Below are 15,281 nucleotides of genomic sequence, written 5' to 3'. Positions count from 1 at the left end.
TGTGCTTAATATCAAGTCCTCAAACACATAGTTCATGTTTCTATTACCAATAAGCAAAGCTTAAACAAAATTACTGTAAATATTACGAGATATTGTACTCCAACATTTCAGTGTGCCACTGTGACACTGGTTTGCAAAGACAATGGTATCGATGTAGTAACAAACAAAGACATGTAATTATGTGTAGAGCAGCAGAATCCGTGGGGAATGATCAGTAACTGGTGTAGTAATTTAATTACACTCCATATCATGGTGGTTAAAATGAAAGGCACTGGTCATGTACGTGCCTAAACAGTCTTGCAGAGGGCTGAAACATATCGTCCATTCTCTAGTGGTAATACCATGTTCTTCAGCCAACAGTGAACAGTTGTTGACTGGAAACATGTTGACTGATGAGACGAGTCTCGTTTCAAACTGTATCGACCAGATGGACGTGTCGGGTATGGAGACAACCTCATGACTCCATGGACCCTACATGTCAGCAGGGGACTGTTCAAGCTGGTGGAGGCTCTGTAATGGTGTGGGGCGTGTGCAGCTGGAGTGATACGGGACCCCTGATACGTCTAGATACAATTCTGACAAGTGACACGTACGTAAGCGTCCTGTCTGATCACTTTCATCTATTCATGTCCATTCCGACGGACTTGTGCAATTCCAGCAGGACCATATAACACACCACAAGTCCAGAATTGCTACAGTGGCTGCAGTAACACTCTCAAGAGTTTAAATACTTCCGCTGGTAACCAAACTCCTCAGACATGAACATTACTGAGCATATCGGAGATGCCTTGCAATGTCTTGTTCAGAAGAGATCTCCACCCCCCACGTACTCTTACGGATTTTTGGACAGCCCTGCAGGATTCTTTGTGTCAGTTTCCCCCAGCACTACTTCAGACTTTAGTTTAGTCCATGCCACTTCATGTTGGGGCACTTCTGCGTGCTCGCTCGGACCCTACCCGATATTAGGCAGGTGTACCAATTTCCTTGGCTCTTCAGTGTATAATCAGTGTTAAACCTCCGGTGTCTCTAGGTCTATTCCTCGTATACAACCTGTCATTCTTAAATTATGCTCTGCGCAAAATTCTATCAGGCAGCGTCCTGTTTAATTCATTTCCAACAGCCAACATTCACCTACTACTTTTCCTTTCTTTTCCTACTATCGAATTCCAGTCCCCCATGACTATTAAATTGTCTGAATAATTTTTGTTGTCTTCAGTCCTGAGACTAGTTTGATTCAGCTCTCCATGCTACTCTATCCTGTGCAAGCTTCATCATCTCCCAGTACCTACTGCAACCTACATCCTTCTGAATCTGCTTAGTGTATTAATCTCTTGGTCTCCCTCTACGATTTTTACCCTCCACGCTGCCCTCCAGTGCTAAATTTGTGATCTCTTGATGCCTCAGAACATGTCCTACTAACCTGTCCCTTCTTCTTGTCAAGTTGTGCCACAAGCTCCTCTTCTCCCCAATTCTATTCAATACCTCATTGGTATGTGATCTACCCATCTAATCTTCAGCATTCTGCTGTAGCACCACATTTCGGAAGCTTCTATTCTCTTCTTGTCCAAACTATTTATCGTCCATGTTTCACTTCCATACATGGCTACACTCCATACAAATACTTTCAGAAACGGCTTCCTGACACTTAAACCTATACTCGAATTAACAAATTCCTCTTCCTCAAACGTTTTCCTCGCCGTTGCCAGTCTAAATTTTATATCCTCTACTTCGACCATCATCAGTTATTTTGCTCCGCAAATAGCAAAAATCGTTTACTACTTTAAGATCTAAAGTGATCAGAAAAGCACTACATATCTATACAAATTAAAAAAAAACACGGATGTTCATAAAAATGTATGCATACTCAGCATTTCCCCCTAAAACCACTGGACGTCTGGAAAGAATCACTGAGTGGGTAACAACTACCGCCCATCAAGGGTGAAAGAGCAGTGTAGCTAGAACTGCAAAACTACTACATATTATCACAAGTAAGCGTAGATTATGGTAGTTTTACTAGTAGCTTTGGTCAGTTAATACCAACTGCATTACGTGTATCTTAGGCGTGTCGCATCGCTATTGGATTTTACCTAATTTCGATCGCTTTGTTTGCATATGCAATTAGTATCTTAGAAAATTGCCCTAGGATCCGAAAGCAATGAATTGTCTGTAAACTATGAGAATTACACTGAAGCGCCAAACGAACTGGAACAGGCATTCGTATCCAAATACAGATACCTGTAAGCAGGCAGAGAATACTGCGCTGCGGTCGGCAACGCCCATAGAAGACAAGTGTCTAGCGCAGTTGTTAGATCGGTTGCTGCTGGTACAACGGCAGGATATCACGATTTACATGAGTCTCAAAGTGGTGCTATAGTCGGCACACGAGCGTTGGTACACAGCATCTCCGAGGTAGCGATGAGGTGGGTGATTTCCTCCCCCCCCCCCCACAAACATTTCTCGGGTGTACCATGAATATCAGGAATCCGGTAAACAAACAAAAAACCATCAAATCTCAACATCGCTGCGGCCGGAAAAAGATCCTGCAAGAACGGGACCAACGACGACTGAAGAGAATCGTTCAACGTGACAGACGTTTAACTTTTCCGCAAATTGCTGCAGATTTCTATGCTGGGCCATTAACAAGTGTCAACGTGCTAACCATTCAACGATCATCGATTTGGGCATTCGGAGCCGAAGGCCCACTCGTGCACCCTTGACTGCACGACAAGAAGCTTTACGCCTCGTCTAGGCCCGTCAATCCCAACAGTGAACAGTTGTTGACTGGAAACATGTTGACTGATGAGACGAGTCTCGTTTCAAACTGTATCGACCAGATGGACGTGTCGGGTATGGAGACAACCTCATGACTCCATGGACCCTACATGTCAGCAGGGGACTGTTCAAGCTGGTGGAGGCTCTGTAATGGTGTGGGCACCTGGAGTGATATGGGACCGCTGATACGTCTAGATACGACTGACAGGTGACACTTAAGCATCCTGTCGCGGGGACCCTACACAATTTTAGGCAGGTGTTCCAGTTTCTCTGGTTGGTTGGTCTAGGGAAGGGGACCACCAGTGAGGTCACCGGTCCCATCGGATTGCGACAGGGTGTCGGCCGTGCCCTTTCAAAGGAACCATCTCGGCACTTGCCTGAAGCGAATTAGGGAAATCACAAGAAACCTAAAACGGGATGATGGCCAGGGCGCAGGTTTGAACCGACGTCCTCCCGAATGCGAGTCTAGTGTACTAACCACTGCACCACCTCGCTATGGATTTTCTCTGGCTTTTCCTTGTATATGTGCTGTGTAGCCTACGTATCATTTCTTCTACAAGTTATCCCCCCCGTCATACTTAAACAGCATTTAAAGCAAAATTGAAACTGCCACCATTTAATGCGGGTTTCATTTGAAACTCTTTTGTAACTTGACAGAGGTGTTTTAATAAAAAATTCCGCATCTAACGCTATAATGCGCAATTTTCTAAAAAGTCGTTAACGTTTATAAAAACGCAAGACAACGTATCGAACATCGCTTCAATAAATCGTCAACTTTACATGAGACTAGTTTGTTATTCATAAATTAGTTTCGTACTTAACAGGAAACTCTTGCCTTTGACGTGATTAACCTATTGGGACATAATAGCAATATAGATTTTATATGTTGGTGCATATAAACTGTACTTGCATCAAAAGTAATTGCAGTGGTTATATAAAAACAAGTTAAGCGATCGACTAATTTTTATTAGTTCTGAAATTCAGTTTACAGTTTGTAAGGGTGCGGAACAGACTACACAATGGACTAATAAATATGCAGTTTTAATTACGTGCAAAAACAAAGGGAAGTCGTCGGCTCGGTTTCTCTCACACTTATTTTCTACCAGTCTTGTCAATACCGATGGCAAGCGTACCATTTCCTACCTTATCTATTTACTGTACCAAAAAGACCCGACTGTAGTTTTGGTAGAGCGCCACTAAGTGTAGCCCACGACGCGAGAATACCCATAATTTAGTCATCAAGTATTTGAGAATGGCAACACTTGGATACTTGCAACAAACTGTACACAATTTCCAGCTTCTAAACTTATCCCTTATTACATTTATCCAGTCCATGGATTAAGACTGCCACATGAAGCATGATTTAATGTATTACCCCTTTACTAGTAACTACGCGCAACATTTCGTAGAAGTACCCACGTATAATGCTGACTACTTAGAAACCTATATCGTTTTAAGGTACATTGTTCAGGAGACATGACACCACTGACAGATGCATGAGAAACTGACGCATTACACATTACGTTTTAACTTTACTTTTTTACTACTAACTATTCATAATAGATTTTGCAGGCAGTCACATACCACTGGATGTACGTGCAAAAATATGTCATTGTACTGAACATGGTTCAGGACATGCGACGTAATAAACATTAAGATGCAGGGGAAAAAAAGCTACAGGTGAAATATATGTACAAACAGTCGTAAAATACAATTAAATATCGTTGAAATATATTTTACATGTGCATATGCTGGAAAAGCCACAGGTAGAAAGCTCATCGTAAACGGCTGTAAGCATTTCAGTCAAATTGGTACATATATTAATTACAATTGGGAAAGAAATACTGTAGGAGTAAGAATCAAGCTTTTGTTTGGGGTTTTACTGCGTGGAGAGCGAAGGGAGGACTAGGGGAAAGGAGGAGATAGGCAACGGTAAGAGGAGCAGGACATGGACAGAGGTACGGGAGGGGAAGGTAGAGAGGGGGAGAGAAGGAGAGATATAGGAAAAAGGGGAGGGACAGAGACAAGGGCAGGAAGAGGCACGTGGAGAGATGGGGGAAGAGAACATGACAAGCAGGAGGAGGAAAAACAGGGAAGAAGAATGGACAGAAGGGCGAGGAGGAGATGGACAAAAATTGAAATGGGCGTGGGGGGGGGGGGGGGGGGAAGATGAACAGGGTGAGGGAGGAAATGGGTAAAGAATAGGGAGTTGAGGAGGTGGCAAGAGAGGAGGCTGTAGAGATGGAAAGAGGTTGGAGGCGATGGACTAGAAGACTGGAATAAATACATACCCAGGCAATCCTGTGTACTCTGCTAGTTGTGAATAAACCTGGTAGCACTGCAAAATTATTCCAAGTGCAAGTATTCACAGTCCCATAATACCGGTATTATCAGTTCTAACTGGCTCCACTCGTTAGAGTAAGTCAGACTACCACTCGACGAAATTAAGTTTCGATGGAAGCCAATTTTCTGAGTCAGTTCTGAACAGCCATATTGAAGGACAAGTTTTTGCGTCTACCGTTGCGGAATCTAACTCCACGAAATCTTATGGATACATCACTGTCCAGATAATTACAAATCTCTCTCACACACACACACACACACACACACACACACACACACACACACACGTTCGTTCATGACTGGTCGACCTAACCTGGAATTTCTACGAATTTACGTCATTCAGCAAGTGAGAGATTACAGCAGTGTGAAATTAAACTTGATTTATGCGTGCTATCTTAGAACTAGAAGTTTCAGAAGTCACGCGCAAAACTCCATCTCAATTTTCATTGCAACTGGAGTAAATTACTGGCATCCCTAAAAATTTTACGTCCTCATTACTGGAAAGTAGACTTTCACGTTCCTGCAACAGTTCCACGACGATGCCTGATCTGCAAGAAGGGCTCAGCCTTACGATGCGAGCTAACAGAACTTTGTTCTTGTGGGCCTGACGGCTCCACGTCCACCTTCAGGACTCACGTGAAATGTTACAATCAGCCCCACCCCCACGTCTGCACGTAAATAGGCTTGTGTGTTCACTGTGATTATTCATTATAAACATTGAAGAGAACTACTTACCTGCCAATAGCTAAATTGCAGTTGGATGAGTGGCGGGTAGACCTAGAGACCTTTCACAACTCTCGATGGCAAGTAAGTGGAAAGTGCTGCTCTGAGAAATTTGTAGAGGGTTTGTTTCTGTTTAAAGTTCATGAACAGTACAGTAAACGAGTTTCGTCCATAGAAATCTATTAACTTGTCACCTGTTGATTTCAGTCATCCTGGGTTGAACAGCCTAGATTGTCTCAATACAGTAGCCGCCAAGCCAGCAAGTGGACAGCAGATCGCAGGTAACAGGTTACTGGACAATTTTCCAAGAACGACCTAATGTGTTCCACTGCCTCTTGTTGAGCAGGTATCGAAATTTAAGTTTACTTACACTTAACGATGATTACGACGCTACAAGTAAGCAAGTTACAATACAACCAGCACTATCCCAGACTTTCAGTTATTACAGAACTCAGGGCTTTTAAGTACGACGCATAATATACTCTACCGTTGTGCAGTTAAACATGGCCTAACTGGGCTGGCGACCGCTAAATAATTTGTTAGATTGCTGAATAGGCACTATGTGAAGCCTACTGTACATGTGAAATCCGTCTGTCACATGTGAATGGTAATCGTGACAGACTACCCAGGTTCAGATCCCGGCACTGCCAGTAACTTTTCCCCTTGGTAGGAGGGCTAGAACGGTGTCCACTCAGCCTCGTGATGCCAGTTGAGGTGCCACTTTCGAAGTAGTGGCGCCAAGCTCTGCAAAGACGGCCACGGCCGAGAGCAGTGTGGTAGCGCCACGCGCCTTTACAATACATTGAAAAGGCCACTGGCTAATGCCAGAATTGGCCAGTACGGTCCAGCCTGGCCAAGTTTACCTTACTGTATGTGTGTCGTACTATCACTTAACTTGAGCGTTCCGTTGAACATATGCACGATCGATTTAAGTGGATTTGCGAGTGGCACTTCACGAAATTGTGTCGTGTTAATTCGAATTATTTGGGAATGAACAAGGCTAGGGCATTTCACACATTGCCACGTACGTGGGTGTGTACTGCGCACAGTGGACCCCACTCCATTGATGCGTCACGTCATTGCAGGAATTATTGGCTTGAAGTTCAGCCATACTTTGAACTATTGCTGAGGCGACACCTATATTGAGAGCTGTTGCCGGAGATGTATACATGTGTATGCATGTAGTGTATGCGCGCGCGCGCTTCCAATATCAACGACTCATCGAGCGTTGTTAGTAACGTCAAATTTGACTAACGTATCATACGTTTATGTCTTTCAGTATTTAGGATTCATTTCTTATTTGTATGGTTGTGGAGTGAACTGCGAATTTAAATGCCCTAACTGGATCTTTTAGAGCGAGCGACCGCCTGCCTGCCTGCCTGCCTGCCTGCTTGCTTGCTTGCCGTATCACGTCGGCAGCCAGGACGTCTTGAGATTGGCACCTACGACAAGCTTACGTCGTAATGAAGTAACTGAAGTGAAAATGATACGTCAACCTATAGTAGCAAGGGCGGAGAACCACGGAAATTATTGAACTAGTGATACGCCAATGATTTAAATTTGTCTTCTTCCAAGCACGCAGAAAATTTCGTTTACTGAAGCAGCGCCCTCTGGAAAAGAATTGTGAAACAGCCCAGCTGAAGAACGGTATGTACCTGAAACAACTGCACGTTAAGAATATTCACTTATGTTATATGAACATAAAAAGGGGGGGTGTTGTGCCCAAGTACTGTGATTTCGAAGGGTCGGGTGAGACTTTCTTGTGCCTATCCTAGCTTTAAGATTATCTAATTTTACTAGTCAGCAGATACTAGCTTTCGACATGCTGAATTTATTGAACGTGGACAACATTTAAAAATACACTGGAGCATAAAATCTCAGTACATTGTAAATGTTTCACATTACTAAAATTTTACATCCATTATATGTCCTTGCCACGCCTAGCGAAATAGGCGAGTTCTAGTATGCATTCTCTTAACATCAGGCTTAATTAGGTTTACACACTCGTCCACAAAGTTCAGGCAGAAATTGGACAATGCCATGTTGTCAAGAGCATTACATTTTTGTTCCGTGCTTATACATTCCGTTCCGCTACCCCTGAGGCCATGCCAGAAGCTTGGCCTGGAGAAGCCCTACTCTCTGATGCATCCACAGGCTCTTCTCGTCTGAAGTATTGGTAGACGATACCCGCAGCAACACCGCCTACGCACGGTCCCACCCAGTACACCTGCAAAAGACGGCCGAACCAATACTAAGCAAAGCTTTGACAACTCACTCTCATAATGCATTTCACACTTTTCATTTGATACATACCCAATGGTTTGTCCAAGATTCAGTAACGAAAGCAGGTCCGAAAGAGCGAGCCGGATTCATACCAGCACCAGTATACTGCATCTGCGAAAAATGAAGGTCATTTAGTCTTGCACGATACCTCAGATATTTCCGCGTTACATTTGAATCCATCTGAATAGTGATTTACAGCTTATTGAATTTTAGGCGGTCCTTTGTCATTTACAGGTGCGTCCTGTGGCTGCTTTTTCAGCTACCATCAGGGTTTGCTCTACTGACCTACGAAGTGAATTTTCTATCGTTGTCAATTTCTGGGTAGCGTTCTACGAAACCGTAAATTCAACTGATACATCGTAAAGTAGTTTTACCTTCCCGAAACCTAAGTTATGAAGGTGCGCACATATCTTAACTACGTGTTATTGCGTTTGGGACGATACCTTCACGTTTAGTTGGGCATATACTTAACGTAAATGAGCCACTTTCATTGTAGCAGTGCTTCTGGTGTGTGAAGATCTCTTTACCACTCTGATGACAGTCACCTTATGTCTGGACAAGGTCGAGCCATAAGCTTTCTATAGGGCGTTAGTCCACATTCCAAATTTAAATCTATTTGCACAGTTTAAATACTTAGGTCACCGATTACTTTTATGGCTCAAATGGCTCTGAGCACTATGGGACTTAACAGCTGTCGTCATCAGTCCCCTAGAACTTACAACTACTTAAACCTAACTAACCTAAGGATATCTCACACATCCATGCCCGAGGCAGGATTCGAACCTGCGACCGTAGCAGTCGCACGGTTCCGGACTGCGCGCCTAGAACCGCGAGACCCCCGCGGCCGGCGATTACTTTTATACGAGGGTAGACCAAGAGGCGGTGCCCTGTATCAAGTTTAGTGATTGAGAGAACAGCGGAATTAGTAGATTATAGCTTTAACTGTCCTCTACACACCTCCCTTTTTGCACTGTCGCCAATGCATTCGTGCCTACCTGCGACATTACTGAACCAAGCCTTGCTTTTTCTTATGTTTCGGCTGTTACGTTCACGCAAGTCATTTGATCTTTAACAGCGTATGTTGCTTTCTTAAGACCTAACAGTCAAATGGGCTGTAGTTTGCAAGATTCACCACTGACCAGTTTCATTTTACGATCGCTTGATGCGAAGAACAACGTTTGGGGGCGTGCGTTATTGGCTCCCTAAGGCTCTTAACTCTGGTTACAGAAGCGTCGCTGTTTATCGTGAACTAAAGCGTATTTCTTGTTTATCATTACCAGTATGTCTTCGATCCCTATCTAATCAATGTCTGCCGGCAGACATGCGGAATTTCCGAAGTTTTTCACCTAACGCCACACATTGTCCATATGCATTACAGCATACCCACACACCAACATCTTTGAATTCCTGTCAGGAAGAAGGACCCCGTGTTATTCCAAGCTTGTTCTGATACCTAGAATTAATTGGACAAAATTTATACAAATGTATGGTGAGTTTTTAACGGTCGTGTTGGTGGTGAACAGTTCAGGCTGTGGTATGCATGAGCTTCGCTGCTGCATTTTTATTGAAATTTTTTGAACACAGGAGTTATTTTGTTTGTCCAACACTGAATTCAGATCTGAAGGGCTCCTTCAGCAATATGATTAAATTGTGTTCCGCGTCGCATTACAGATTTCCAGGTAAGAAACCTGGCTCAGGAAAAACTTGTCGAGGCCAGAGAAAAGAACGGGTTTTGTAGACTGGCCAGAAACTGCCGGAAGTCGCTTCGGTCCGCTCCCACTCCTTTGAACGACCCTGATTCTCCACTTAGCTTGCCTTCGCTGTTGGGTAGCTACTATCAGGCTTGGGTATTTACTGCCAAGATCTAATGTAGCGTGCAAAGAAGGAAGTGCCGCATATTGATATTTACCGGATGGGAGTATACCGAAATGACCACGTTCTAACCCCACCGTGAGAACTACTAATCACAGAAGTTCCGTTTACCGTCCACATACCCAACAGGCACTTCACATGCTTAATAGCCATATATACAGCTTTAGTTATGGGCAGTTCTTGCCTAAAACCGAAAGGTAGGTTATTCTGACTTTCTCGAACTAGCTGCGAAGCTGTGTCATCACGCAATTCGAAATTTGAAGGTGGTAACCGAAGATCCAGTTTCAAAACGCTGAAAAAGTAACTACTCATGACGTCATATTAGGACGGATTATTATCGAAGGTGGGGTGGGGGCACTATGGTACTTACTTCACTACATGGCGCTGTAAGACGCAGAATTTGTTAAACAGAAGACACGGGGTACACAGCTGTGAGACGCTCGGTATGACTATCCATGCGGGATGGCGCGCTGGTGGTGAAAGTGTCTTGCAAGATCGGTGACTCAGATCTGCTGAAGTTCCTGACGCTTAAGGATAAGAAAAAAAATTGGGCGCTGGCCCATTGTGAAGGGTCTGGAGGAAGGTATAATTCCGTTAAGACAGGTTTTTTGAAGGAAGAGAGCAATTGGTCCGACTTCAGCACATGTTGCTACAGCATTACAGGAGGGAGTGCCAATATGCAGTGGACGGCGATTTAAGTGAACCTTAGAGTTGTGAGGACTGCAGAAAGTTCTGCGGAAACTTCCAGCATTGCTCTCCAAAATTAATCATGTTCAAGAGTTGCTTCATGTTGACCTTCCAGCAAGGCAAACGTTTCGTCTAGCATTTCCTGGCAGCATCGAACATACGAAGCCTATTTTTCCATCTTCAAAGACACGCCACTACGCAGAATTGCGGAATGTGTCATTCAAATTCTGCTCTTACATCAACCGGTGCCGTGGTGGATCGGCCTACCTGACAGTGCCTTAACTATTTAATGCCGAACTCGAGCAATCACATTGCCGTTGGTTTTTATGCGCAACTCACACGGTGGCCGTAGTATTACCCGCCCTGCTATCATACCCTGTGTAACCACAGATCGTAGTTATGAGGGACCGTTAACACTGTTGGCGCTGTTTGTGTCGCTTATGAAACTATCAATTCTTCCTTAAAACCCAACTGATGCAATACGTTAATTGTTAATTTCCTGAACTAGATGCGTTGGTAAAAACGGGGGTTTTGAAAATTTAGGGACGTATCAATGTATTTACCAAGTTAATAATGAAATTGGTGTGCCGACTTCTACGCTGCCGATTCTGCACCTAGGCCGCTTAAATCAGGCACCTCCACAACCAAGTCTGCGGCTGTATTAGCCTGGGTCTCAACGTCCGCACAGCAGCTACAGACTTATCAGTCATTGAAATTAAACCTCAGAGCACCCATGATCAGGGATCTTGGGCCCCTGGGAAACATACCGCGAACAAGTGGCAGGCTGTTATAGACATGCCGACAGTGAAGGGTCCTGCTGCCGCCGCCGCCGCCGCCCCTGTGGCAGCGCTGTACACGGCCATCACGAGCACGAATGATATGACCATCTCCACGAAGCAGCCCTGCGTCGGCGTCACGTGCCGATTCAAGGCTGTAACGCCCAGCGTTGCGACCGTCTCGTTAGGTGTCAGGGCCTGCAACAACCACAACATAAAGCTGCCAAGGTACCTTCCATCTCACTGGTACTACATTTACATTTCAAACCATTTTGTGGAAAGAGCGAACAAATTTACTACAGTTAACACAGCTGGACGAAGTTTACAGTCCCTCTTCACTAATATGGCTGTTTTTCAGTTCTTCGACTACGAAGATTTGAAAGCCTTAGTCGCTGCTCTGACAGTTGCTATACAACTCCGCGTTCTGTACTATTTGCTGCTTTAAGGCGTCATTCTTTGGCAATTAGTTGCCATGTACAGTTATTCTCAGATTATAACTCGTCAAAATTCCAGACTTTACTGAACAGTCTACCGCGTAGGTTTGAAACCATGTCCTTTTTTACCATTTAACTAACAATTGTTAGAACGAAATAACCACTTCAACAGGCCAGCTACGAGTACCTGGAGCACGAATGAGCCAGCGGTGGCGCCCACGCACTGCGCCGTCACGTACAGCAGAGCCTTCAGCGGGCCCAGGAAGCCGCCCACCACCAGGCCCACAGTCACTGCCGGGTTCACGTGAGCGCCACTTACGTAGCCCAGCGTCTGAAAGCAAACATTTTGGTCAATCACATTCATCTACTTCCACATACAAATATTTCGGTGCAACTACCCCGAGTTTAAGTTAAGTGGAAATGGATACGCTTAAGTTAGTCATGTTCTTGCAGTGCCTCTTCACTCGTTTATTGGATATCCCAGGTGCCAAACCATACAGAATTTTTCGAAAATGGCCTCAGGAAGACTTGCATCGTCTTCGTACCAAGACGTACTTACCTCTGGTGTCAAGAATTTGAATCGTGTGAAGTCGTTTTCGTTGACTGCTTTTCTACCAGTGAAGAACCTAATCCTCTCTCTACCAGCTTTATCGCAAGTGAAATCGTGCCTCAGTATTAATGGTACTTCCGACAAAAACTGTTCCGCTGTTTTGCCGCAAATGGATATTGCGACTGCACATCTGTTTAGTAGTTTTAGTTTGCTAACAACGAATTTCATATAAATTTAAGCAACCGATTGTTGACTGTCTGAAACCTGTCATCGCGCTATTTGTGAGAACAGCGTTTTAGTAGCCAATTGCCGCGTGCTCTTTAGGAGAACTTGTAGCATTGGCACGTTGAACCTATTTGTTCGAGTGGCACTGACCATTACTTCTACCCTCCACTTTTATTCAGACACACTCAATGGCACCTTTCTAGCCATTCCTGCAGCGGATGTGTGAAATGCTTGCATTACAGCAAGGGGAATGAGTTACAAACCAGCCATTAAGCTATTCTGACATAGAAATGCATTAAGAAAGGTCAATACGAGTGAGCCTGACGAGTTAAGCTGCTGACATTTAATTATCTCGTCAAATTTTCGTTTCCTAGGGACCGAACACTTCAATACTGTGCACAGGCGAGCACCTCTAGTTGCTACCGCCATACACAACCATCACATTTAAGCAATGAGATTCATTAGGGGTTTATTTTCACATTCTAATTGTTAAGTCACTGCGAATCCTATCTTGTCCCGTACCTTATAACCAGTTTAAGACCATTGTCAATGCCGTGAACATCATGCGCATAATACGGATCACAACGGCTCTGCCGCGAACTTAGTAATACTGACAATTATAGCTGAAGTGTCTGGCCTTAACCCTAATATGGAGCGAATGTTCTTCTGCCCACAGCCGTTACATGGCCTGCGAGCTTCCACATCTTGTGACGTTTTCCACGAACGAGACACTAAGAAAGCACAGACAGCCAGCACACACCGTCTTCCAACTGCACTTTGCGCCCCTACTATCTATGTACGCCGCTGAAAGAGCGGCCCCAACACGCCATGACCAGGTACTTTCTAGTCAGTAGCAGTCGAATCTACCTCAATTCCATTTGCGATACGCAGCTCACTACACTTACTATTATTTCCCCCCGTTACTAGCAAGCTTAACGAGTGACCATTTCTTGCTCTCTAGAATGCGACCAATATTGCGATACCTACCTGCACGATGCATGCGACAGTAAGTCCAAATGTCAGGGCCACCTGAACAGTCGTCGGCTGGTAGCCTTCCGACCACGCCGTTGTAGTCGAGCCACACCCGACGACCACCAGCAGGAACGTGCCGAGGAGCTCAGCAGCCAGCTGTACCACCACTGTTTTCCAGGGCTTCATCTCGTCTAACCTTATCAGGTCCAGGACGCCTAGAACATAAGCACAGTGTCACTTCCGAGACATGGCATTGCAAGTTTCAAGAATCTAGGTGAATTTGCAATGGTCTTGTGGAAACACTAGGTAAACCATACTGTCCGCCGCTTCAACGGCTGTCGTGCTGAGGCACCCTCCGTCCTCAACCATGCCGTTTCTTCTAGCTGAACTGCCACCTGTTTTCATACTGCAACTGTCGCAGCACTATACTATGTCTCCTATCTACAAATTAAGACGGCGCCCCTATTCAAACGCAATGAGTATTTACAGGATTTATCACAGTAATAAATTTTAGTTCCTCTTAGGCTAGAGTTCCTCTATCTACATTATCCTTTCATACACCTTTTACTTAATCTCGTTTCGTATCTTTTCCCCTTGTGTCAAAGAAGCACAGTATGCGCAATCATTTTGTATTTCGTTTCAAAATGTCATTTGTGCCTCGTCCGCGGCATATACATCCTGTTTATGCTTGCCGCTTACCTGAACTAGCGAGTGACTTCGTTTCCTGTGCGGTCAGTAAGCTGTTTACACACACTAACTGCGAGGAACTAGCTTCTCACCCCTCTGAAGAAGTGTTAGCTAACATGGGAAAGAAATCTTGAAATTAGGAGAACATATAGTCATTTCAGACGCAGAAAGTCAAGAACTATCCTTTACGCTCTAAGGATAAGGGTCCGAACCCTTTCATAAGGTTTATTAATGCAACCTTGTGCAGGGTGGCGCAGGAGGAATGAGTGACATTACGATCATTTGAATCAAAAACCTGGGAAACAAGCTGCATAATTCACACCTTAAGGGCTGTGAATACCTGTTCAGTAGAAGCGATTTGTGCCAGTAGCTATGATCTACTACCTCTGAAGTTTTATTTCAACTGCAATTTCTTCAAATCACGAAGTGATTTGAATATTGACCCTTTCTCCTAGGACACATTGTCTACCAGACCTCTGTGACAGGCTACTGAAGAAAGTGACACGCTTCTTCAAAGTATCGATTAATGGAAAACCTCAGCTGCGTTTTTACACATCTGTTACGACCAGTTTCGTTTCTTTATCTACAGGTCGCCAAGCTGTACTGACGTCAGGAACTAGATGGTCTGGTATGTAATGTTGCAGATCCCATCGACGTCACTTCAGCCCAATTTGGCAACCTGGATGTACTCTAAGAAATTAAACTTGTTTTATCGAATGAGGATTAATACAGCCGAGGTTGGTTTTAGTCACTAGCAGTGAGCTCAACATGATAAACATTAAGCGCTGCTTTGTTCTCACATTGGGGCTTGTTTCTCATGACGTACGGAGCTGTACAATGAAGATATATGCCGCGAAGCCTCGTTAATTCTACCTAAATTAGAAGACGGCTGGAATGTTTTACCAATATGTGGCGTGACGGAATCGCTCATTCCAACAATAGTGGATATGTAGAAAA

General features: G+C 44.3%; 1 protein-coding gene across 1 annotated transcript; it reads right to left on the bottom strand.

Moving 5' to 3' along the window:
• Positions 1-7,912: 7,912 nt before the first annotated feature.
• Positions 7,913-14,006, bottom strand: LOC124556129 (aquaporin AQPAe.a-like). Its single transcript, XM_047130145.1, has 6 exons — positions 13,955-14,006; positions 13,653-13,852; positions 12,078-12,221; positions 11,448-11,654; positions 8,152-8,232; positions 7,913-8,065 (listed from the first exon to the last, which is right to left on the bottom strand). The coding sequence occupies exons 1-6, from the start codon at positions 14,004-14,006 to the stop codon at positions 7,913-7,915; spliced, it is 837 nt and encodes a 278-aa protein (XP_046986101.1).
• Positions 14,007-15,281: the final 1,275 nt, after the last annotated feature.

Source organism: Schistocerca americana, chromosome X, assembly GCF_021461395.2.
Source record: "Schistocerca americana isolate TAMUIC-IGC-003095 chromosome X, iqSchAmer2.1, whole genome shotgun sequence".
NCBI lineage: Eukaryota > Metazoa > Arthropoda > Insecta > Orthoptera > Acrididae > Schistocerca > Schistocerca americana.
This window is presented reverse-complemented; position numbering and strand designations above follow the sequence as displayed.